The 24,129-nt window shown below is 45.4% G+C and overlaps 1 protein-coding gene across 1 annotated transcript in view; it reads right to left on the bottom strand.

Annotated features, from left to right (window-relative positions):
• Positions 1-10,013: 10,013 nt before the first annotated feature.
• The window catches only part of LOC144125724 (helicase MOV-10-like), a 61,922-nt gene continuing 47,806 nt past the window's right edge, over positions 10,014-24,129 (bottom strand). Inside the window, 8 exon segments of the mRNA XM_077659366.1 lie at positions 10,014-10,255; positions 11,807-11,913; positions 14,417-14,505; positions 14,583-14,759; positions 21,626-21,664; positions 21,666-21,764; positions 21,766-21,833; positions 21,836-21,875. Of these exon segments, the coding sequence (XP_077515492.1) occupies positions 10,155-10,255; positions 11,807-11,913; positions 14,417-14,505; positions 14,583-14,759; positions 21,626-21,664; positions 21,666-21,764; positions 21,766-21,833; positions 21,836-21,875 (720 nt within the window). The 3' untranslated portion in view covers positions 10,014-10,154.

The raw sequence follows: 24,129 nt of genomic DNA, 5'->3' as shown, positions 1-24,129 counted from the left end.
TTTTGTAATATATTGATGGCTGCTGAGTGGGCCCTTCTTTGCAAAAATTTCGAATTGCGGTTTTAGAGTCGCTGATGATGTATTTGGCAGTGATGGAGGTAATTGCTAAAGCTATGGCAACTTCTTCGGCCTCCTCCGGAAATTTTGTTTTATCGATTGTCGCCGATACGACGGGAGAACCTCGATGATCGACAACTGCCCGGGAAAAGGCATCTCTGTCTGCATGTTCTGCCACGTCCACATGCGCCGTGTCTTTCTGCACTGAAAATCTTTCGTGTAACCCGCCGCGGTGGCTCAGTGCATGGTAGGGCGCTCGACTACTGATGCGGAGTTCCCGGGTTCGAACCCGACCGCAGCGGCTGCGTTTTTATGAAGGAAAAACGCTAAGGCGCCCGTGTGCTGTGCGATGTCAGCTGCACGTTAAAGATCCCCAGGTGGTCGAAATTATTCTGGAGCCCTGCACTACGGCACCTCTTCTTCCTTTATTCTTTCACTCCCTCCTTTATCCCTTCCCTTACGGCGCGGTTCAGGTGTCCAATGATATATGAGACAGATACTGCGCCATTTCCTTTCCCCCAAAACCAATTATTAATTATTATTAAAATCTTTCGTGAAGTTTTTGTGCCCTAGCCTTTCTTCTGTATGTATCATAGTGTGGATGCATGTTTTTGGGCAGAGGATGGACTATAAAGTGTTCGTGCACGAGTCTTGGAATTGGCAAGGTGTGTGCACGGATTCCTTCATATTGTATTCCTGCCTTCTTTAGGATGAAACGTCCCGTTTCAGTGCCTGATAGTCTTTCGTATTGTGCGGTGAGGTGTGCTTCCATCATTTCCGCTAAGGTGTTATGAATTCCTAACTGTATTAGTTTTTCATTTGGGGTATGACGAGGGAGGTTCAGCGCAATTTTGTAGGATTGTCGAATTAGAGAATCCACTTCGTCCCTTTCTCTGACAGTGAGGGTGACGTATGGTGTGGAGTAGATGACTCTGCTAAGAACGAAGGCCTGGGTTAGTTTCCTGGTCTCGGCTTCTTTAACTCCTCCTCGCCTATTCGCGATGCGTCTGATGAGGAAGGAGATTTGGTTGACGGTGTTTCTCAGCTTCTTAATTAGTGTGTCGTTTTTTCGGTTTGACTGTATCAGCATTCCCAAGATTCTTAGTGTTTCCACTTCTGGGATGGCTGCCCCTTCCGCGTATATTTTGATCTCAGGCGCTTTATTTTTTTTGACGCTTTGGGTGTAGGATGAGGAGTTCAGATTTTTTGGGGGAACACGCAAGTCCCGCGGCTTGTGCCTCCTCTACTACTACATCTGCCGCTTGTTGTAGCGTATCTTGTATCGTGCCGATACTCCACTTGGTGGTCCAAAGGGTGATATCGTCCACGTACAAGGAGTGTTCTAGGTCTGAAATTTTGGCGAGTTCGCGTGCCATTTTGATGAGGGTTATACTGAATAAGGGGGAGAGGAGCGATCCTTGCGGCGTTCCTCTGTCTCCTAAAATGAAGGTGTCGGATTTGATTGTGCCAATTTGAATATTAGCCGTTCTATCGGAGAGAAAGTCCTTGATGTAGTTAAACGTTCTTTCGTCTACATTCAATGGTGAAAGAGAATCTAGGATTGCTTTGTGTTTGACGTTATCAAATGCTTTGGTTAAATCTAGAGCTAGGATTGCCCCTGTGCTCCTTTCTTGCTCCTGAGATAGGACCTCGTTTGCTAGTCTGAGCATCGTATCATGTGTTGATAAATATGGTCTAAAGCCGACCATAGTGTTTGGATATAAATTCTCTTTGTGCATGTGGGACTGCAGTCTGTCGAGTATGAAGTGCTCAATCATTTTTCCTAAGCAAGAAGTAAGCGAAATAGGTCAGATTTTCGAGCGCGAGCTTTTTGCCAGGTTTTGGAATGAATTTAACGATGGCGTGTTTCCAAGACGCTGGGAGTTTTCCTTCCCTCCAACATCCGTTCGCAAAGTCCGTGAGGGCTGTGATGGAAGCGTCGTCTAGGTTTCTGAGTGTCTTATTGTTAATGCAGTCCTCTTCTGGAGCGGATGTCGTGGGTATCTTAAGGAGGGCTGCTCCTATTTCCGCCATCGTTATCTCAGCGTCCAGGATGGGGTTAGGGTGTCCTTTATAATAGGGTAGGGACTGCGTCTCTCGGGTTGTGCAGAAGTATTTCTGCTGGAGCGTGTTTATAATATCTTGATCCGTGCCTGGGTCTGTATTTAGAATTTTGGCGATTTCCTTTTGAGTCGTAGCTTTGTTCGATTCCGGATCAAGGAGATGCCGCAGAAGATTCCACGTCTCTCTCGTGCCAAGATTGCCATTTATATTTTTGCAGATATGGTTCCACTGCTGTCTCGCGAGTTCTGCGGAGTGGTGTTGAATTTCTTCCGTGAGTGTGACTATCCTATTTCTAAGGTTTTTGTTGTATTTTTGCTTAAGCCATCTTTTTTCTAGGCTTTGCCTTGCCTCCCACATGTCTGTGAGGCGGCTGTCAATCATACTTACGCCTAGGTCATGCACTACGTCTTTAGTGGCCTTTCCCACGTCTGATAGGAGGGTTTGTGTCCACTGTGCTACGTCTGCGATCGGTTCCTGATTTTGGTCAGGCATCGTCCTAAATTTGTCCCAGTCAGTGATTCTGTTTTTTCTGGGTTGGGGTTTGAGATTGCCAATGACAATTTTTGACATTATGATATAATGGTCACTTCCCAGATTTTGTCTGGTGTTGCTCCAGCTTAAGTCTGGGAGATTTTTGCCCATCGTGAGGTCCGGGCACGTGTCCCTGTTCACGCTGTTGCCTATCCTGGTAGGCTGCATGGGGTCCGTATATTGGGTTAGCCCTCTTTGCTGGATAAAATCCATTAGGGCCGCGCCTTTCCTGGATGTTGTTGCGTGTCCCCATTGCACGTGTTGAGCGTTGAAGTCGCCCACAATTAGGATTGGGTTTTAACCTGCAATTTGTAGGGCTTTGAGTATAGCGGCTTTCGCTGGTCCAGCCTGTGCCTTGGGGTGGCTGTATGCGTTAAGTATGAACAGAGGAGTTTCTTTTGCTAGGTAGAATTTCGATTAATATAAAACCGAGCTCTATGTCTTCAATCTCGTGGTTAACCACGGTAAGGTTTCTATGTACCATTGTAGTGGTTAATGGCTGTTCTGCGATGTGACATGGCAGAACTGCCCGGTACACTGGCAGTTTTAGTCGAGACATTCTGGGTTCTTGGATCGCAATTACGTCAGGTTTTTCGGATTGCGATTGAATGTGTAACTGCAGATGTGCTTTTTGTTGAGCATAGACCTGCAGTTCCACTGCCAAATTGTTATGGTTTTAGGATTGGCCATTTTGCTGGGATTGATCGATTGGCGCCCCTTGAGCTGACGAGAGAAGGCGACGTAAAATTTCATGTAAAACGGTGTCGAGTACTCCAAACTTGTGATTTACATCCTGTATGTGTTGTTCGAGGCTTTGTGTTAAATTGTCAACTCTTTGGGTTAGATTATCGAGTTTCTGGCTGTGCTCTTCCACTTTTTGTTCGAGTTTTGGGACTCTATCTTCCAGTGAGGTATTTCTTACGTCAGCTACTGCTCGTTTTTTGCGAGGTGTTTCTTCCTTGCTTACTACGCTTATTGGTGTTTCGACTGATGCGGCCACAGTAGTTTCCATTTCTGTGACCTCCGGCATTGGTAGTGGTTTTGGAAGAGGGTCCTTAGATTTTGCAGGGGCTTTTAGTTTACTATTTTCCTGTTCCAAGTGTTTAATGCGGTCCATGAGCATTTGAATGTGCTGGAGTGCCTGATCGAGTTTAGACTGTAATGACTGCAGCTCCGTCCCCTTTCCGTGAGAGGCCACTCCCGCCCAGCTCACCTGTTTCGGTACGGGACTCTGAGTCCGGCTGCTGGTGCGGTTGCCACCTCCGCTGCGATTGCTGCTCCGTCCGCTGTCCAAGGACTGGAAGGAGCTCGAGCGGTCCTTCCTACGGGTGGATGGTGGGTTGTCGCAGGTCCGGGATTTGGATCTTGACTGGTGCTCCGATGTTTTCGTTTGGGGTCGTTGAAATCGTTTCTTGCAACTCTTATCGCCTGTGCGGTGCCCTCCTCCGCAGACAATGCAAACTGGGTCGCAGATTTCTTCCTTTAGGTGCTGGTTGCCGCAGTACGGGCACCGTTGTTGCGGTGGCTCCGGACATACGTCTCTTCTGTGTCCGACTCTTCTGCAGTTCGTGCACGCCTCTACTTTCGGAATGAAGGGGTAGACTCCATGGGTACAGGACTCCGAAGTAGACGATGCTATCTGGTAGTTGGTCCGCGTCGAAGTGGAGCAGAAGTGACTTCGATGTTCTTCCCATGGTTCATGCTTGTACGATGTCAGGGTTTCTTTTGCGGAATTCTGTCATCATTTCTTGGGGAGTTTCGCCATCGTAAGCCCGATAGATGATGCCTTGCAGGGCCTTGTCCGGAGGGGCGATTTACGACGTCATGACGACGTCTTTGCCTTCTAACTTGATTTGCTTGACTGCGACGTAGCGTAGTGCGTTTGCCTGCACCGGCGTCGATATGGTGTAGCGCGTGAAGCACTTCTCGGTGTAGCGCGTGAAGTCGACGCCACCCGTTGGTCTGTAGATGATTTTATAGTCCTCCGGGAGTCGCGGAAGCGGTTTCTTAGGATGCAGTGGAGGGAGAGGTTGCGCCTGCGGCTTCTCGGTCTGCTTATTTGGCTTCTGAGCTGTTGATGACTCAGCTTTGGGGTTCTTATTGCGGTAGGAAACAATCGTTTTCCAATCGGTCGTATTGAATTCGACTGGGGAGGCTTTAGTCCCAACTACGGCGTACTCCATGACTGCCGCCGAGGCGTTCGCGCCGCGCTAGGCCTGGCGTTCAGGTAAGTTAGGGCGCCGGGGCGACGCTGGCTTGAGACCATCAGAGCTCGGTCGCCCGAGCTCCGATTTGCTTAAAAGAGGTCTTGAAAGGTGCCTTATACACTCACGCTTCTTGTCCGTGTGTCGGCGTATCCTGGTGTTTTTCTTTGCAGCAGGTGCTCTAACACTGAGCCCAAACAAAGCACATGCATCGCCCGAGCTTTCGTAGTAATGTAAAGTACCTTGAAAATTTGAAATTACCGCCACTCTTGGAACTTGGCCGCGCCGCGCGACCTCCTCGTCTCCGCACTGCTGGGCCGCAGGCATTGGCGGTGGTGGTGAAAATTTTTTATATTGTGAAAGGAGAGTTTGCAGGCCAAAAATGGCCCTTTACATTGCTAGAGTACTAGTCAGAGACCCCGCTGGACGAAGCTGCTACTGACGCCCGTTGGACTAGAGCCCTTTGAGATCCCCGCTACCTCCCATGCCTCTCGTGAACGGGAAGGGTTTGGGGGAAGAGAAGGATGCTTCTGACAGGCCCAAATCATATGGAAGTTATTGGAAGCTTCCCCACAGTGAAGGCAGCGCCCATCAGTTTTAGGGTCAAAATGTTTTGCTATTGCAGGACGCAACGAAGTGTTGGTCTTCGGGCGGCTGAGAGTTCGCTCATTGAATTTGCTAAACGCCCTTAGCAGGGACCGGAAAAAGCCGATGCCGTTCGGAATATAATTCCAGAATTTCCCTGAATCGTTGAAGCGGCTGCTTAATCTCTGAGCCGGAGGAGCATGGATAAGGTGCCCGGTGGGTATGCGCTCGGGCGGCCGCGTCCGCAGCCCCGTTACCTCCAAGGTCCTGATGGCCCGGAGTCCAAACTATGCGTTGGGGTGCACATGAATGGCCCGATTCCCTTAGTGCCAGCTTTAGGATATGGTACGCCAATGTTGAAGCCTCGCCAGCCAAATAGTGTTCACAGGCTCAATGCGAATCTGTGATGATTACCTTCAAATTCGGGTCCAAGGCGGCAAGTGCAATGGCTACCTCCTCGGCTGTCACTGAATTTGGAGCTCGATATGAGAGGCCGTTAACATGTTGGTCCTGGTGATCGAACTGCGGCGGCCATAGTATCCAACAGGCGACGGCCCTGCTACTTCAACGTAATATATACCCTGTATGGATACGTGTTTGTGTTTGAGGGGCCAAGCGCACACCTCTCGTCTGCCTTAGTGTGTCTGCATGTCCATGTTGTGCGGGAGTGGAAGGACTCGGAGCTTGTGACCCCATGGCTCCAGAATCTGACATGTATCCTTTAAAGTGCACTCGTTTTGGATGTGCAGGTGGTCTAGCAGATGGTGCCCGGATGCCGTCTGTAAAGGTCACGTACACTGGTCCGAGGTGGGGTTCCCGTAACTTCTAATAGGAGTTGAGCACCCGCAACGCCCATGACAACTTAGAGTTGGACATGGTCACTGAGAGGTCCAGTGCTCGCTTTGTAGCCTTTATAATGATGGCATCAATTAGTGCCTCAAGTTGTTTAGTAGTGCGAGGACTGGGAACGGAGTAGAGGATCCTGCTGGTGATGAAGGCATGGGCGAGCCGATGCGCGTCCCTGACCCGCAACCTGCCGCGTTTGCAAGCATTCAAATCGCACGAGCCTAAAACCGGAACCGGCAGTCCCCTTACCCAGCTGCTTGGTGCGCTAAAGAAAATTGGGCCGCTGGGCCCTATGGGAGTGTTCGCTCTTTATGAATCCCTTTCTCTTAGCTTTGATTGAGAAAATAGCCCTCTGCAGTTGCATCGGCCACTGGCACGAAGTCTGTTGAAAGGCTCTAACAAAATCACTCAAAATACTCATTATATAGTCGGATACAACTTAAGTCTACAGTGAAACTCTACCCACATTCATGACCACTGCACAGATTTTGCCTCCATTGAAATTGTTGAGGTGCAAGGATGACGTTGATATGCCATTTTCAAAACCTGACTGGTACAGCACGCCACAGGTGGCAGCGGTGTGAGCACTACGATGCCTAGAGTGGGCATTTAGAATAATGATGTCCCGAGCACACCAAGCTAATAGTTTCGTTAACTGCACTCCCTTTTTGTGCCAGGAACACTGTTGGCTGTGTGGCACTGCCTCATGTCTCAGTGGACAAACGAATTTGCATTTCGCTCCCACCAAAATAGGGTCGCCGAAGCTGCGGGCGCAAACCCGCAAGAGGGTTTCATCGCAAAAAAAAAGACATGAAACAACACATTCATTGCACTTTTGCATTAATTTTGCTGTGTCCCAATTAATGAACATTAAAACTCCCATGGATGTCCTAAATGTCCGCAGGACGTCCAGGGGAGTTCCAGTGCTCACTGGGGTCTTGTGTTGAGTTTCATTCCATTTTTTTTCTTGTGTGTCCAAGGAGCCGACTGTTGCTTGTTGCAAATGGAAACTTTATTTCCTCAGAGAATTCAAACATGGCTAAAGCATAAATACGTTTAAAAAAAGCACCACTGCCAGCCACCTACAAGCTTTAGTTATAAAGGACGTATAGCATGCATTCGGTCCCATTTGGGGCATCTTTTTAAACCTGTAATACCAAAGCAATGATAATGCTGCATTTCACCATATCTGGACCAACCATATGTTAACGTAAAAACAACTTCGGTGAAGAAAATGTTGTTAGTTATTAAAAACTTGCTAAGCTGTACTCATTTCTGAACATTTTAAAACTAGACTGCACTCACATATTCAGGCACATTAAATCAAATTCAATATTCAAAATCACTCCATCACTTGCGGTTGAAGCAGTGTGGTTCATTATTAGACTGTAGTGGAGAAAGATGCATGAAAAAGAAAGGTAAAGACACACCAGCACTCACTGAAATCTACACCATCACTTTTCTTTCATCCTTGTCTGTTCATGCTTCCATCTAATAATGAATGCGATAGTGACCAGGTAAATACTCTTATTAAAGTATGGCTGCTGGAATTTTAGACTCTTTCACTCAAGGCGTCCCTGTGCTGTGCGACATCAGTGCACACTAAAGCTACCCAGGTGGTCGAAATTATTCTGGAGCCCTCCACTATGGCACCTCTTTCTTTCTTTCTTTCTTCTTAGTCCCGCTTTTATCCTCTCCTGATATGTGAGACAGATACTGCACCATTTCCTTTCCCCAGAAACCAATTTTCAATTTCAAACACTGCACCCAAAATCGTAAAAATGTGGCAGCATTTATGGGCTCATCATAGGACTTATACAGCACAAAAAGACTAGAATAATGGTGATAATCCTGAAACTAGACTGTGGCCACCACAAAGGAATCTCCTGCCCCTGAAATTTGCTATGTGTGCAAGCAACTGGTGTGCTCCAACTGTCACCACATTGTGAGGGAGCACCTCACATCAAATGCACTTGCATTATACTTTGTGATGCACATAGGCCCGAGTAAGCCACTTCCTATCAAGAGTGGCTCCACCGAAAAGACCATAAAAAAAGACGGATGATTTAGCATATAGTAGTTACGCCAAATGCGACGTGCACGCTAGAACTAGTAGTTGTGCTTAATTTAACTTGGTTATTCAGGGTTCCGCTTTATGGGTATGACTCAATAGCGTTAATGGCTTAAAGGGACTATGCAATGAATAAAAAGTCGCCTGTAAATGTTTTCAATGCTTAGAAATGATGCTAAGAAGCGTTCTCACCAAGTATGAGCATTCGCAACTGAGCAGGCAATTTATTATGAATTTTTAAAAACAGTGTTTTTTAAAATTTGCGGGCCGATTGGTGTGCTCGTAGTGACCGATTTTGAAACTAAAATCGTGAAAAAAGACGTCACTCTACCCATGACGTCAACAGGCCACCACACGCTGTCATTCGCTGGAGCCACGGCAGCCCCGACGTCACGGGCACACTTCCGATAGCCGAGAAAATCGTCTGCTCGTGCCGTTGCGCGACCCTCTCGGGCAAGCGCGAGCCAGGGCATTGCCTTTGCGCATATGGTTGCAATTTTCCTCTGCCGCCTCCTTCTGTTGGGAGTTCCGGAGCCACTCGCAGTGGCTCGCCGAGTTGCTACTGTCGTCGCTGGCGTTCAGCTGGTACGGCGTGAACTCATAGGGCTCGATGCCCATCGCGATCATAAGAGCGAGCAGTCGCGCCACGAGGTCCGGGTCCTCATACTGACTGCTCCTAGTGCAGTGGTGCAGCGGTTCAGCGATGCGCCACTGCCCTGCAATGTCATGTGCTGCCACTGGTGGGGCTTGTGAGACCCTGCTCTTCCTGACCAACCTCTTGCAACTAATCATTAATTGAACTGGCACCTGCCACCAAGGTGGACAGCTTGCCCACAATCCAGTGATAAGGTTGTGATGACATCACAAGGTCACCTGACATAGCTGGCCCACCTGCTACCTGGCTCTTCAAAAGTCGCAGGAGGACCGGTTAAATTAATGATTGGTCGTAAGAGGTTGATCGGGAAGGGCGACCTGGGTAGCACAAGTTGCACTGGTGGCAGCACCTGGCATCACAGGGCAGTGGCACATTGCTTAACCACATCACCACTCTGCCAGGAATGGTATGAGGACTCCTAGGGATCTATGAAAGTCGAGAATGATCAATTCTGCATATATGGGCATAAACCCATTAACAATATCGTGTCATACTCTTAAGGTGGAGCTTAAGTGTCACCTCCAGTTTTTTTACTCCTGATCATTGGGCTCCAGCCATGTATGGACACTTCTTGCTATAAAGCCCGTTCCAAAATGCTCTTCACCGTTTCCACCATTGTGTTTGCTTCTGTGCACCATTGCTTCTGCTCAGTGATCACTTCTGGGACACAAGAAAATGTGCAGTGCGACAAGTATAGCAAATTCGCCCAGTGTGACCTTGAAGCTCGCCACCTATTCTGATGGCACGATGAACTGCATTGCACACTTCCGGCCATTTCTGACACACACAAGCATTTCTGACCATAATTTCAAGGTACCACTTTTGCCTATCCTTCTCAAGCCCACTCACAGATCGTTTCTCTCCCTCTTACACAGACAGGTGCCCAGCTTTTTAAGTGCCCAGGATCAACCCATAAATGCTGCTCTAACTAACAAAATGTTGTGCAATATATATATAAATGACATATAATTTAGATTACAGATCAATTAGGTGGCATGACAGCTGCTGAACTACCAGCACAATTTTCCACCTTGCAAAAATAACTTGTAAAATGTGGCAGCAAGGGAATGATGTAGCAGCGCCAGGGAGATATCTTCTAGCAGGAGAAGACCTGAAGCACCACCGGCCAGTAAAATTCTGGTCACAGCTCCTCCCTCCACTGCGGCTCCTCTTGCAATGTCTTCTGGGTTATTGGGATCTGCCCTTTGAAGACAAGTTCATCCTCAAGAGAAAAGACCTCTCCTGAGAAAAGAACAAACTCATTTAGCACTGTAACAGCATAAATGGGCTCCTTTACAATGGTCAAGCATGAAACAGTACAGTTAGCCAGTGTAGAAGCCAACATGAACAGGGCACTACTGTCAGTCTGATGGTGAAATGGTTCTTTTGCTACACACAGCCCTTGACCATTCTGTCGGATCCAGTTGGCTGCCACAGTAAGTTCACATAGTAAATATACACTCAGGATGAAATATCTAAACGTTGCTCATGGTCTGGATAAAAAACCTTAAAATGACAGGCTCGCTGTGGTGTTGTCAGATCAAAGTACAGGCTACACATCTCGATCCCAAACTGCATGCCATTGCTACCAAGAAATTCTGAATTCTTTGCAACTTGCCTCGTCTGTAAACTAACAAGTGGACAAGAATTGCCCGAAATTTTCAGCATTCTTCAGAAAGAATTACCGTTGACAAGAAAAAGAATGAGCAGGTGGACCCGATTTTTAATCCAGCATTCAAAGGAAAACATACATATGCAATACTTTTCTACTTTGCAGCGAGATATCCCTTCGCAACCAGTGTATGAATATGTTTATCCTAGATATATCAAACCTGAAGGAAATTGCAAAACAGTTAAATATAGAGATAATTTGATGTATAAAAAATGGCAGCAGAGAAGCTTATCTGTAAACTAGAAGCAAGAATACACTGCACTCACGCTACTGATGCGCTTTTGAATCGACATGCCCGCCAGCATGCTGGCAGTGCACTGCTCGCAGGACGTTGCTAGGCCTAGCCTGCTTGCATCAAAACCACAACAGGCAGTGCTTGGAACTAGCTATAATAAGAGGTCTAAGCTTTTTACCAGTCCACTATAAATAGAATAATCTCTGCTGTTAAAGTAAAGAGAAGCACTAGATGTAGGGGTGCAGCGCTGTTTGATATATCGAATGTTCTCATGAACGGAAGGTCAATAGATGCGAACAGTGCTATAGTTTTGCATGTTATTTTCAAGAGGTTGTTCTGACTGCTCGGTATAAACTATAAGTCGAAATATATCGGATGTCAACTGTATAGAGTAAATAATAACAGCTGCATACCATAAAGAATAAAAATACGCAGGTAAAACATTTTGTTTCTCTCATAGGTGCTGTTCACGTTTCATTCGAGCCTGATAGTAAATAAGTGCACGGATGGACAGTTTGCTGCTGACTGTGTAGCACTGCTGCAAGCCTGCCGCTGAGACATTTTCAATGGTAACGTTGACGCTGGGAGGTTGCAAGGTTGGCCTAACATAATACAGCAAGGTGTTTAACAGGCAGTCATAAATGTGCACAGCAGTGCGTGTGTTTAGAACCTCCAGAAGGTATTTTTCAAACTAGCAGGCTTTTTGACAAACCACAGAGGTGCCAAAAAGAACTTAAAAAGTCAACCCATACTGCTGCTGTATAATTTGTAGGTTGTCGTGAAAGGTAACTCAGCTTTGCAACAGCCATACACAATCAATGCACGACTGACAGCCTTGTCTAGTTTGCTGTTTTGTAACGAAAAAAACATGCAGTCTGCAACTCACCAATTCCAGCTTTTGCAAAGCGATCCCCAAGGTCTCTCATATATTCTTCACCATCATTGTAAGGCACACCACAAAGTGCACCTTTTTTGCGACAGAGTTCAAGCAGCCTAAAAGAAGAAAAGGAAGCAGCTGATTTCCTATATATTTATAAGAAACTTTAACAGAAAAACGAGACACTGAATTTGCAGAAAGCACTGATTTTGCAAAAAAAATTTTTTCTTTGAAGCCATAGTTGCACAAACAATAGGCCTCGCTTACACAATGAGCCAGGTATCATTACATTCCGGTTTCATTAAGCATGCATGGAACTGTGCACCAGCTCTATCGAAATGTCACTTTTATTAAATGCTAGCGCAGGATTTACAGCTTCATCTTGTATTGTGTCTTGGTTCATAGTTACAATTAGACCTGGATATAACAAAATCGAGAAAAGACAGCAATATTTCGTTACATGCAGCATTTTGTTACATTCAGTTTTCGTTTGAAAACTAGAAAGGACTGAGCAGAATGGAAACCAGAATGAAAAAAAAAAAAGGAGATGGAATGGCATAGCAAAAGTTGACAGTAAACCTCCCTTACTAAAAGTCATAAACATATGGAGAGACAAAAAATGAATGCGCGTGCGGCCTCAGCCGTCACCACCTCCGCTGCAGATCACACGACGCCACTAACTGTACAGTGGGGAGAGTGGAGGAGGCGGTGAAATCTGAAGTGTAGTGATTGTTGCCTTGTGTTTAGGTTCGCAGTTAGGAGATGGCACCTCAACCTCAAGAAATGGTGAAAACACGATGTGGTCGTGCAGTGAGACCACCACGCAGGAGGAAAGATGTAGTGGTCACTGCCTTATGTTCAGGTTCACAGTCAAAAGATAGTGCTAAGAGCAAGGGGGCACCACCTCAGCACATATATAGATACTCTGTCTGTGGGCAGCAATAAAGCTATCATTGTCGTTTCCATGTTGGAAGCACGGGAGTCGCATGTATTGTCATTCGAACAAAACAGGAAGCACCTTCTTTTTTCCGCGTGCTCATCTCTCATTCTGCTTGTCCGCCATTGCCCCCCTAAGCCTCAAGTTGCTGACACTCTCCGCCGTCCCCACTCCCACCGCATGTCTATTGTTAGCGCCTGAATCGCGTAAGCTACCAAGCAGCGGTGATGGGTATGCACTGCTCGTCCCATGCCTTATTTTCCTACATCCTGCTCTGTGCAGCTTTTGCACATGAACACTGAAGTAAATTCGCTTGGTTTGAAGCTACAAAAGTGAAAGGTGCGGAGACTGTTGCATTTGTGACGAAGAGGCGCCGATCATGCTGGAGCATGGCGCATTGTCAACTGCGTATGCTCATTGTGACCGTAGATGTTCCTCTCATGGTGGTTTTTGTTTTATCATCATGAACCTTTTGCACGATTCAAGCAAATTTCAAGTAACGCAGCATGTGTCTTTCTCTGTACAAAAATGACAAACCTTCAATACTAGTAAACAGTTATCAGTTCGTGCTCCAGTGTCCTTCCTTTCCTCTGCGTTCGGCCTGTAAATTATAGCACATAAAAAGCATCACGCATAACGAACTAGGCCCCATCCTCACCCTCTTAACTGGAAAGTCAAATTTAAATTGCCATTTAACGTTGTCATTTATCCAGTGTCTCTGCAGTAAATTACAATTACCGTAAAAACTCGTGTATAATACAGAACCACACATAATATCAGACGTAATCTGGGGATAGCAAAAACGGAAAAGAATTTTTAATCCGCATGTAATCTAAGTGAGGAAAGCTCACCAAAAGCATTTATTTGCACTTAATTTCACGCTTGACACGGTGATCTGATGGAAATTTGTCCATCGCACCAGGCATCGAAAAGGGGCACGCATCTCCATGTGCCTGGGCCTGGCTCGCTTCCCCTCTTGCGCCAGCACACTTGATCAGAGAATTTCACACTGGAAAGGAAACAGCAGCTCACACTCGCCTCGGCGCTCACGGTAGCCATGTGGTCTTCCAATTGTTGCAAATCGACGTGCTGCTTCTGGTGTGTGTGCGGGACAGCAGTGCGGGCGCCAATATCTGGTATGTACGGATCTGGACGCCACGCATGTGTCTTGCACCGCGTGCATGCGCAGATCGGCTCTAGAATACATGCGTGAGCACAGGCATGCGGCGTCTGCACTCAGGAAGTGTCCTTGGAGTCGAGGCATTAGTGATTTTTGGTTATACTAGCTACACTATTACTTTCTGTTTAAAAGCAGCTGAGTACTGCTGGGTACTGCTCTCATGGTCCTGACATCATGCAAAGAGCAATCGTCCTGCTTCCAATAGTGTGGGTATCGCAAGGTGAGCATGTTAAGACTGTCTTGAAATCAAAACTATAAAAATGGTGAACTGGCGCCACTGCTACATAGCACCTTCTCTCGCTGGAAGCCCGATGGTGAAAGCACTGAATAATGAGACTGGAACTGAAAAGTTTGGTTGAAGATAGTTTGGATCAGCATATAATACAAGGTGGAAATTTGACATGCTTAAATCTGGAAAAAAAAATAACCCTCGTATTATATGCGGGTTTTTACGGTAAGCTTCATAGGTGGAGCTAGATATACTTTATGATTAAATACAAACCTTTGCCAGCAGTGGTCACTTCTCAGTGTGAATGGGTTCCCGACAATGATCAGAAGTGCTTTTGCCCTGGTGACAGCAACATTGAACCTCTGAAATTTGATGGGTCAGGTATAAAGTGAGATATTTTGCAATTTCAATACGAATTAAAAGAAAACATTGAACCAACCTTCCGGTTCTTGAGGAAGCCTAGCCTGTGTCTGAAATCGTTCTGCAGAAGGTTGCTGTCACTTCGAACTGTCGAGATAATCATTACAAGTCTTTCTTGACCTTGAAATTCCTCAGTAGAACCCACAGACACGCCTTCAATGCCCCGCTTCTCCAACATGGCCCTGATCTTTAAGACCTGTGTGCAGTAGAACACGGAATATAAAAATGAGAAAAGTTTTAAGGCCAAGACTTCACTTTACAATGACTAAGTCATGATCTTTTCAACTTTCTTTCGAATGATAATGACTACTTAAGGGTGCACAAATACTCAACTCAAAACTTTGAATAGTTTGCGAATAGTATTCGCATTTTGACTTGGTTTACATCACTCTTTTGCAATTTGAAGTAATGTATTTTCTGGTGTACAAGACACGTTTTTCCCCTGAATTTTTCATCAGGCCGCCTTACACAACAGTGGAAGTTACATAAAAAATGACACAGCATCGCACGTCATCTTTTTTCCGTGCCTAGTAACTATGTTTGAAAATGCAATCAATATGTAGAAGAGAAAAAACGAAGTTGAATTTAAAATGCTATCTCATGGAACAACCACAACCCGCCACGGCTGGACTGAATGCGGCAGCCACTGCTTCCAGTCCAGCCATGTTCTGGATAGTTTTGACTTCAGCACCATATCAGCATCACTTTCTTTTGGCTTCATGTGTACTGTGCATGGTTCTTGCTCAACATGATCCTGCCTGTGAGCTGAAGAAGCTACGATAAAAAATTCAAGTTGCGTGCCATTGAATATACACTGGATAATGGGAAACGGGCAGTAGGGCGACAGTGCAACGTGAGCAGAAAAATGGCCCTAAACTGGTTCAAAGTCACATGACTGCTCCGGTCAATAAAGCCAGCAAAAGTAGCATATCACGAAAAGAAGGCATGCTAGCCAGAGGTCGAGCTGCACATGACAGCAGTCACAAGCGTGTATTTTTTTCCTTTGCACTCTGGAACAAAGGGACCCTCAACACATTTTTATAGACCGTCTACAGAGAAAAGGAGGTGGTTAACGACAATCGACCAGTGCCAGTACTTCCTGTATTTTCCAAGGGTTTAGAGGAGCTTATTCTTATGTGTATCAACAGCTTCTTCGCAAAATATGAGATGCTTTCAGACTATCAACATGAGTTTCTCAAAGGGAGGTCCACAGAAACAGCATTCTTAACTCAGAAGGAACTGGCATTTAATAATACTGAAGAAAACAAACTTACCCTTGGAATATTCATATACTACGATAATGAGTTTGATTGCTTGAGCCATGAAGTATTATTGGATAAGCTGTTCACTTATGGTGTCCGCGGCACTGGGTTCTCTTTGTTTTATTTGTTTAAGTCATTTCTTTTTAATCACCAACAGTGCGTTTACACCACTCATTGTAACTCATCCTACAGGTTAGTGACCTTCGGTTTGGATCAGGGAAGCATCCTGGGGCCTTTTCTTTTCTATGTTTACATTTCAACAATATTGTGCAGAAGGGAACCAGTGCATGCTATATCCTCTACGCAGATGATATGAGCATATTTCTTTCTGGCAGAGATGCAACTGAAGCAGTAAAAAAGCCCAAGAAAGGACTTTCAATGATTTGGGACTGGTCTATTAGCAATGGTCTAAAAATCAATAGTAAAAAATCCAAGGCCATATAATTCATGGCTAGAGGCAAGCAGGCACACATAGAAGAAAGTTTGTTCCTCGGAGATGCACCTTAGAGATTGTTGAGAAGCATAAAATCCTTGGTGTGACTTTTGCTGCTGACATGTAACGGACATATCACATCAAATCGTCATCAAAGACACTCTCCTCAGCGGTTGGTGCACTAGCACAGTGCCGTCATTGTCTTCCGGTAGAGCTAAACTTCAAATATATCGCATTTTTTTGCTCTCATATAAATTACTGTTCACTAGTTTGGGCCACAACCACACGAGCAAATATTCAAACCCTGCTCCTTCTTCCAAAGGAAGCACTTCGCTGTACTGCAAATGTGTGCAACGTACATCCATCTGCACCACTATTCACGCAATATAATATAGTTAGAGTCAAAAGAATTTATGAGTTTAATCTAATGGTTTGGTTCAGTTTATGTGGTTAAACGTCCCTAAGCAACTCAAGCTATGAGGGATGCTGTGTGGAGAACTCCGGATAATTTCGATCACCTGCACTGGATAACGTCATGACCTGAATAACGTGCACTGGCGCTGCGCAGTACATGGACCTCTAGCATTTCGCCTCCATCAAAATGTGACTGCCGCGGCAGGGATCGAACCTGCATCTTTCAGGTCAGTGGCCGTGCACCATAACCACTGAGCCACCACGGCAACTGAGTGTGCTCTTCCTTATTTTATGATGAAAAGTTGAAGAGCCTCCTCAAATTATATCGCAGTTAAAAAGACAGGAAAGCGATTCTCGCGCCTATGATCCGACAGATGGCTGATACCATGTAGGCGCACTAATTACATGTTTCAGTAACTCACATACAGCTTGCCATTTTTATTTAGAATTAATCCGTGCATAAAAATCTTGAATTAAGCATTTTGAACACAAAACAGATGCGCAAATATTTTTGCACGCAATACCAACTTTTGTCCAAATAATGCTATTAATTCAATTTTCATTGTTGTTTAGTGTTTATGTCCTGTATACTTTCTTGATAAAATGTATTCTCAATGTTATTGTAAAATGAACCTAATGAAATTCCACAGCAATGTTATAGACCTTATGTCAATGCACTAAACTGCACTTAGGTGAAAGCACATTGACACGTATAAAAATATCTGCATATGCGTTCAATGTTTTGCATAGTGTTTATGTATGTGCTGTTGCCTTGTACGGGCATCAGGCACCCTCAAGCTGTCAACGACAGCTTTTTTTCACCTGATGACCCTCTAACTATTCGCTGGAAATAAAGCATTGATTGACTGAGTTCACACTTTCTACGAAAGGTGGCACCACTAGGACAGTTGCCATTTCTGGCCTTCAGAGTTGCCATTAACAGAATCGGTGAGCAGTGTGAACTGCGGCTTCGCAGCTTGTGCACGAATGTCAACTCTTAAACACCATTGCTTTAGAACGGATGTCGTGCGTATTGTTGAAGCAATGTGCAGGGAAGTAGGGGTAATATTCCTGTGGTCTATTAGCAGAAAAATAAGCGAGGCTTTTTACATACAGCGCACTTTGTGACACAGGCCGCCGCTTCTCTAGGAAATGTCTAGAGAGTTCATTCTGCTTTCTGGGAGGACAGAATGTTGCATGAGTTGTTCTTTGAAAAAGAACAAAAAATCGGAAACCCTATGCACAAGATTTGGTGATCTTCACAGCAGTAATATATTGCGCTGTTGCACTGTTCCTGCATATTTTTGCAGTGCATTAAAAGGTATCCTGCTGTGGCTATTAGCGCAAACACGTTCATGATGATGGACCGCCGCAGTGGCTCAGTGGTTATGGCGCTCGGCTGCTAACCCAAAAAACATGGTTGTGATCCCGGCTGCGGCGGTTGCATTTCGATGGAGGTGATGTGCTAGAGGCCCATGTACTGTGCGATGTCAGTGCATGTTAAAAAAACTCCAGGTGGTCAAAATTATCTGCAGCCCTCCACTACGGCACCCTCATAGCCTGAGTCGCTTTGAGACGTTAAACCCCATAAACCAAACCAAAACCAAACGTTCATGATGAGTTCATTGTGCAGAGAAGGAAGGCTAATGTGCACATGCTTGTAATCTTGTTCACTTTCGGCAAACACCGATGCACTAAATCGAGTAATCAATGCTTTTACAGAACTAGATTAATGCACGAGACAGTGTTGACATTTATCATGATAGGATTTTGTACATTTCAGCACATTCCAGGGGGCTACATTTGCGGGTGCAGAACTCCGGTGCAGTTTTCAGTCAGTTACTTTCACCATAGCACAGCCGCACGCCATTGATCACGTGATACTGCCTTTGAACAATGTGCATAGGCTTCCTTTGAGAGCTGGAACGCTAACAGAAGATAAATTAATATCTAGAAAATCGTCAAGTGAACACATGCGCATGCATGTTCAGTTGTAAATCTTGTGTACAGCGCTGACCAACGAACATTCATAATATGTTTTAACACATATTCCTCTAGCAGCAAAAATATGAGCCTTAGAAAACAAGCTGTCAGGCAGTACTCTGCTTGTAATTTATGCAAGATAGCAACGAATTATGTTGCCCACAAAGAGTGACAGACAGCAAATTGACTAAAAGAATGCATAGATGGCTGACAGGCTCGTCCCCGATACAAGCCATCAGTAGAAGACGAGTTTTCGTCTTTTGGGGTTTGATGTTCCAAAGCTACTCAGCCTATGAGGGAAACCATAGTGGAGGGCTCCAAAAAATATCATATTCTATATACCAAAAATTCCGCAATCATGAAATTTCCTTTTTACCTGAATTCTCAATGAAATACCACAGCATTTTAAAATGACGTTCACTAGTCACATTGTCCTCAGGCGGCGTGTTTCCCAGCAGCTGCCACAGATGAACTGTGCTAAATTCTTCCACTCTCACCATACCCTCCTCCTTCTTCCACGATAACCACATTCTGGATGGTTATGATGGAACGCTTTCCTACACTCTCGCCATAATCTCCTCCTCTGGCCGTACCCTCCTTCCATGGCAGCCCTCCTTCTCCTTTTAGGGTAACTACGCCCCGGTCGCTTCCCATGGCAACCAGGTGCCAGCTGCGCCTTCTCTCGCTCTCGCCACCACACCCTCCTCCTTCCACGATAATCAACCTCCGGATGGGGATTTCTCCACTCACACCATACTGCTGTAATCATTCTTTGGTTATGCCTTCCAAACTCTTGCCATAAAGACTTCTTCCATGAAAACCCTCATCTTTTCACGGCAACTACCCTCTGGGTGGCTGCCGTGGCAACCGCCGATTGGTTGTGCCCTACCATAACCATCCCTTGTTGGGGTGACCACCAACCGGTAGGGCATTCCTCCGCTCTCCTGATACCCTCCTCTTTCCACTGTAACCACCCTCCGGATGGTTCCTGTGGTAACCACCTACCAGTTACGCATTTCTCCGCCATGTGATACCTTCCTCCATGGAAGATAACTACCCTGCAAATGGTTCCCATGGCAATGCACCACCGGTTACGGCAATGACTATGACAGACAATGACATACTACTACAACGCGAAACGCAGGAAAAGGTGCTTAACAGCTGTCACTGCAAAGCTTTTTATACAAGCTGCAATGACACAATGCATGCCACAAGAAAGCCTTTTAACCGCTGAATGCTCTGTAACGTTTTTGCTGTGTCGTCGGTCACTGGCAGATCACATAATTTTTTTTATGCTGTGTGGCCGTGAATACTGGGTCCCACGATGAAGCCGTGAGACAGATTTTATTGCGAGGTCCTCCTCCTTAGATCTCACAATAAAATCTGACCCAAAGCTTCATTATGTGACCCGGTATTTCGAGGCCGCACAGCACGGATAAATGACGTGACGTGCCTGTGATGCACGACTCAGTGAACGTGCTAAAGGCAACTCCGAGGTTCTGTTGACGACCCATGCATTTTTCTGAGTTTTCTGAAACTAGAGACCTTTAGTAGAGCGCACACAAACATACGCAAAGGCATAGCGAACGCTATAAAATAGCGTCCTTTGTACTGTGCGTGCACCAAACGCTATTCTAAACCGAGGTTAAACGTACGTTCGTGTTACGTACGCTGTTTTTCGAATTTAGCATGCGTGCTCTTGCTTAAGCTAAGAAAAATAGCGTTGTAAACATGGCGGTGCCCATGTCACTCTCGCTCAGAAAGAATTCGTCAATGTTACTCTGCGTTTTAAACATATTCATTGTCTTTAAATGGTACATGTGATATACGCTTTGCCTCCTTTCACCGACAGCAGAACGAATGAGGGATAAAGTTGCCCAATTTTCAATTCTCTGTAACGATTCCGCCATTCTTAAAGGGTCCCTGAAAAGGGTATTTGAGGTTGGCTATAAAATGCTTGCATTATGTAGAGTACAGGCCAACGAACGTTCATGCACATCGCCAAGTGTGGGGTTGCCTTGATTTGGATTTTACGCCAAAGTAATCATAGCCTTGCCAAATGTAGTCATTTCGGAGGTAGACAGAAGAGCCCAAAAGAGCTCAACATGGTGGTATTAAAAGCCTTGCTCGGTTCAGTTACCTAAAAGAAATTAGGCCCTGGCTCGACTTAACTGGCCATAGAACTGGCTATCTACACTACATGACTTGGATAACCTCGCTAAGTGTGAAAAATGTGCCATAAAGTATTTAATTTTATTTTTTTAACACCAGATGGCGCCACCGGTGCTCGTGCGATTTTCACTCTAACCTCCCACTAAATGCTTGCATATAACGTATGTAAACGATCGTATGCTATGTTAAGTCTCTACTATCAGGGTAGATCCTCTGTACTCTTCTGATCTTTTGTGCCACATTTAGCAGCTAGGTGCAGTTTTGTTTCAGTGCAAATGAACCTAAATTTTCGCTGCTTTGTGATTTCAATTGGCGCAATTTCTGCGGGCAATATTGGGGGTGTGACATCACAAGTTGCATATCTTTGAAAATCACTGTGATTTCTGAAGAAAAAGTTTCCAGCTTGTTTTTGGCCAATTACAACAAATAATGATCGAAGTTTCAGTCACGAATACAGCCATTCAGTATACACACAACAGGTTTTGTGACAGTAGCTGTGACATCATTTGTTGGTCATTTGTGACATCATGCTTTGGTTGAAACTAGGTTTCGATTTCATGGTTCTTGCTGTATCTTAATTGCTTTCTAATCATATCTGAAGAACTATAGAACTATTTATCACAATCAAGACAACGAGGTCCTAGAGATATAATACGACAGTCAACTAAAAATGTTACAAAATGCTCTGGAGTTGCCCTTTAAAACAACTAAGCCTTGCTTCTCTATTATTCAGTACTCAGCACACACAATCCCTCCTAATACTGAAGCCCTGCAATTAGTAAAGGAATAGATTCTTGCCTGTTTTCGGTACGGGGACACAATGCCAATGTCCCTGGCACCTTATACGCACACCAAGACCACTTTTTCCCTCCAGCAGGGAGGTGACATAGCTGAGGACCACCTTGATCTCCTCGGGATTGTAGTACGATGGGCACGAAGGACTCCCTCAGGTCTCGACCACAGACGCCATGGAAGATGAGTGGGCAGCCTTTGCGAGGCAGCTTCTCCAAGAGGTCATGCTGTTTATGATCATTTCATCACCATGCACCTGGTAGGGTAAAATTGGTTCACAAAGCTGCTTTACAGTACACCCAAGTATGTGGAGGAATGTGAAAGCATGTGTACTGAGGAAAGAAAAGGACGCAGTAGCTCTCAGATCTCGACATCTCAGTAGACACCCACCTCAACAACGCCTTCAGGCATGCAACTAGAGTGCATATGTCATCTGTAACTTCACATCTTGACACCTCAGTGGACACCTCAACCGCACTTAAGGAAAAAAACTGGCTGTGGATTAGCTCTGGTTAAACGTCGAGTGACGCGGGAGCTACATCTGGCTGAGTGGAACTCGCTCAGTCGAATTGCAAAAATCAGTCTTTTGCCGCTCCATTTCGCTGGGCGTTCCTTCTTCATCTTCGTCCTGGACAAAGATTCACTCTCTCCTCCTCTGCCCCTCTCCATCCCCCCCCCCCCCCCCCCCCCCCCCCCCCCTGACACGGTGCATGCGTACAGCTGTTGCAGCTCGGGTATGCCGGCGCGCCATGCGACTGGCAGCGGCAGCTGCTCCGCACCACTTGACCAACCACGTGACCAGCCACGGCATCGCCACAGAGCTCCAGGGGTGCCACGCTGAAGGCTCGAAGAGCTGGTGTAGTGTAGCTCTCGCTACAAAATATAGTCTCAGAAAGCATGCAATTGAAGGTGCATACAACATTGATCCGAACCCCAGTCGCAAGCTAAGCTATATGAAAAGAGAAATGCTATCACACCACACAGACTGCTGTATGACAAACGGTTGCTCAAAGTTTTGATGAATGTGTATGGGAATACTCCCACCACATTGAGGTCAACCAGTGATGACATCGCTGAGATTTCATCTGCACCTGCGATATCTGTTGCTCAAAACCAGCGTCGTCGCTTCGACAGCCGCGGTTTTGAGTCGCGCATCTCTTTCCATCATTCTCCCTCTCTCCTGTCTGCACGTGGCAGCGATTGTGACTCACCTTGGACGTGACGTCATCTCTCTCTAAATTTTTACGTCATCCTGTAACGTGACTTTGGTGTGGCGTCATCACCTTGACATGTGACCCACTAATTACTTTGCTTAATCAGTCATGCTAATTAGTGATGATTTACATTTAAGCTTTACTAATGAACTCGTTTGTCATAATTACAAGGATTAATTTTTATTTGCTTTTACTAATTAAAGATATGACGATATCATTCTTCAGCACGCCATACAACACCACTAATTTATTACCCATTATCAATAAACTTATACACATTCATTCATCTGGAGTGACGTCATCGTGTGGACACATTTTATGGACAAGATCTGCGAACACAACTGAGTTATATAATACTATCGCATTAAATGCAGAGAGAAAGAGAAATATGGCCATAGCAGAATCCATACCAATTCCGCAGCATAGTGCAAACAAGAAGCACATTAAAAAATCAGCTAAAAGTCAATGCTTGCATCTTCTATGTCCCTTGTCTATATTCTGTGTTCTGCATTGAAAAGTCATGCCACTGCTGCAACCCGTGGTCCCAGATTCCAATAGCTAAGCTTTTGACACACTGTAAACTGTTAAGGTTCCCCCATCAATGTCCATGGCGCTTGTTTTAACTACCAATATATGCCACCTTCAGTACCACAGAAGAAAACAGCTCTTTTGCTATTCGGCGGTATTCAAGCTGGACAAAAATATCTTCAATAATATATTGAAAACAGTAAACTCTCATCCTGCATTGACTCAACAGATGCATGCCAGCAGCAAGCATGCCATACAAAAATTTTGCTAAGTAATTATAGCCAAGCTTTAATTTAGTAAAGGTATATGTTGCAAATTTATCCCTGTTGCACTTTTACAAGACAAAAAGTTCCCTCAAATGAAACCATAATGCATACGAGCAACCATTTGTTGCACCTTTGCATGTTCACACGCCTTGCAGAAGTCAAGACACCAAAATTTCAGGTTTTGATTTATTTATCAATAATGGCGCGCAGGACCTAAGGGATTGATAGAACTGCGGGAGACACACCCTGGTGGGGTTTAAATAATTTATTAAAACCCATTTTTCTCGCCTTGAGTATCAGATTCGGTTTCGGTTTCACGGGCCGAGATGTCGACATAGAGCACGCAGAACCGTTGGAGGTCGTGTGCTCGCAAAACAGTCACACATTCAATGCTCTGTTGTCTGCTGCAAAGAGCATGGCCATGGACATGGCTTCGGCATTGCCGTACCTGCCTGCTCACCCCCGGCATAACCAACAAACATGGGAATTTTCTACCAACTGC

Source organism: Amblyomma americanum, chromosome 3 (assembly GCF_052857255.1).
Source record: "Amblyomma americanum isolate KBUSLIRL-KWMA chromosome 3, ASM5285725v1, whole genome shotgun sequence".
Classification (NCBI taxonomy): Eukaryota; Metazoa; Arthropoda; class Arachnida; order Ixodida; family Ixodidae; genus Amblyomma; species Amblyomma americanum.
This window is presented reverse-complemented; position numbering and strand designations above follow the sequence as displayed.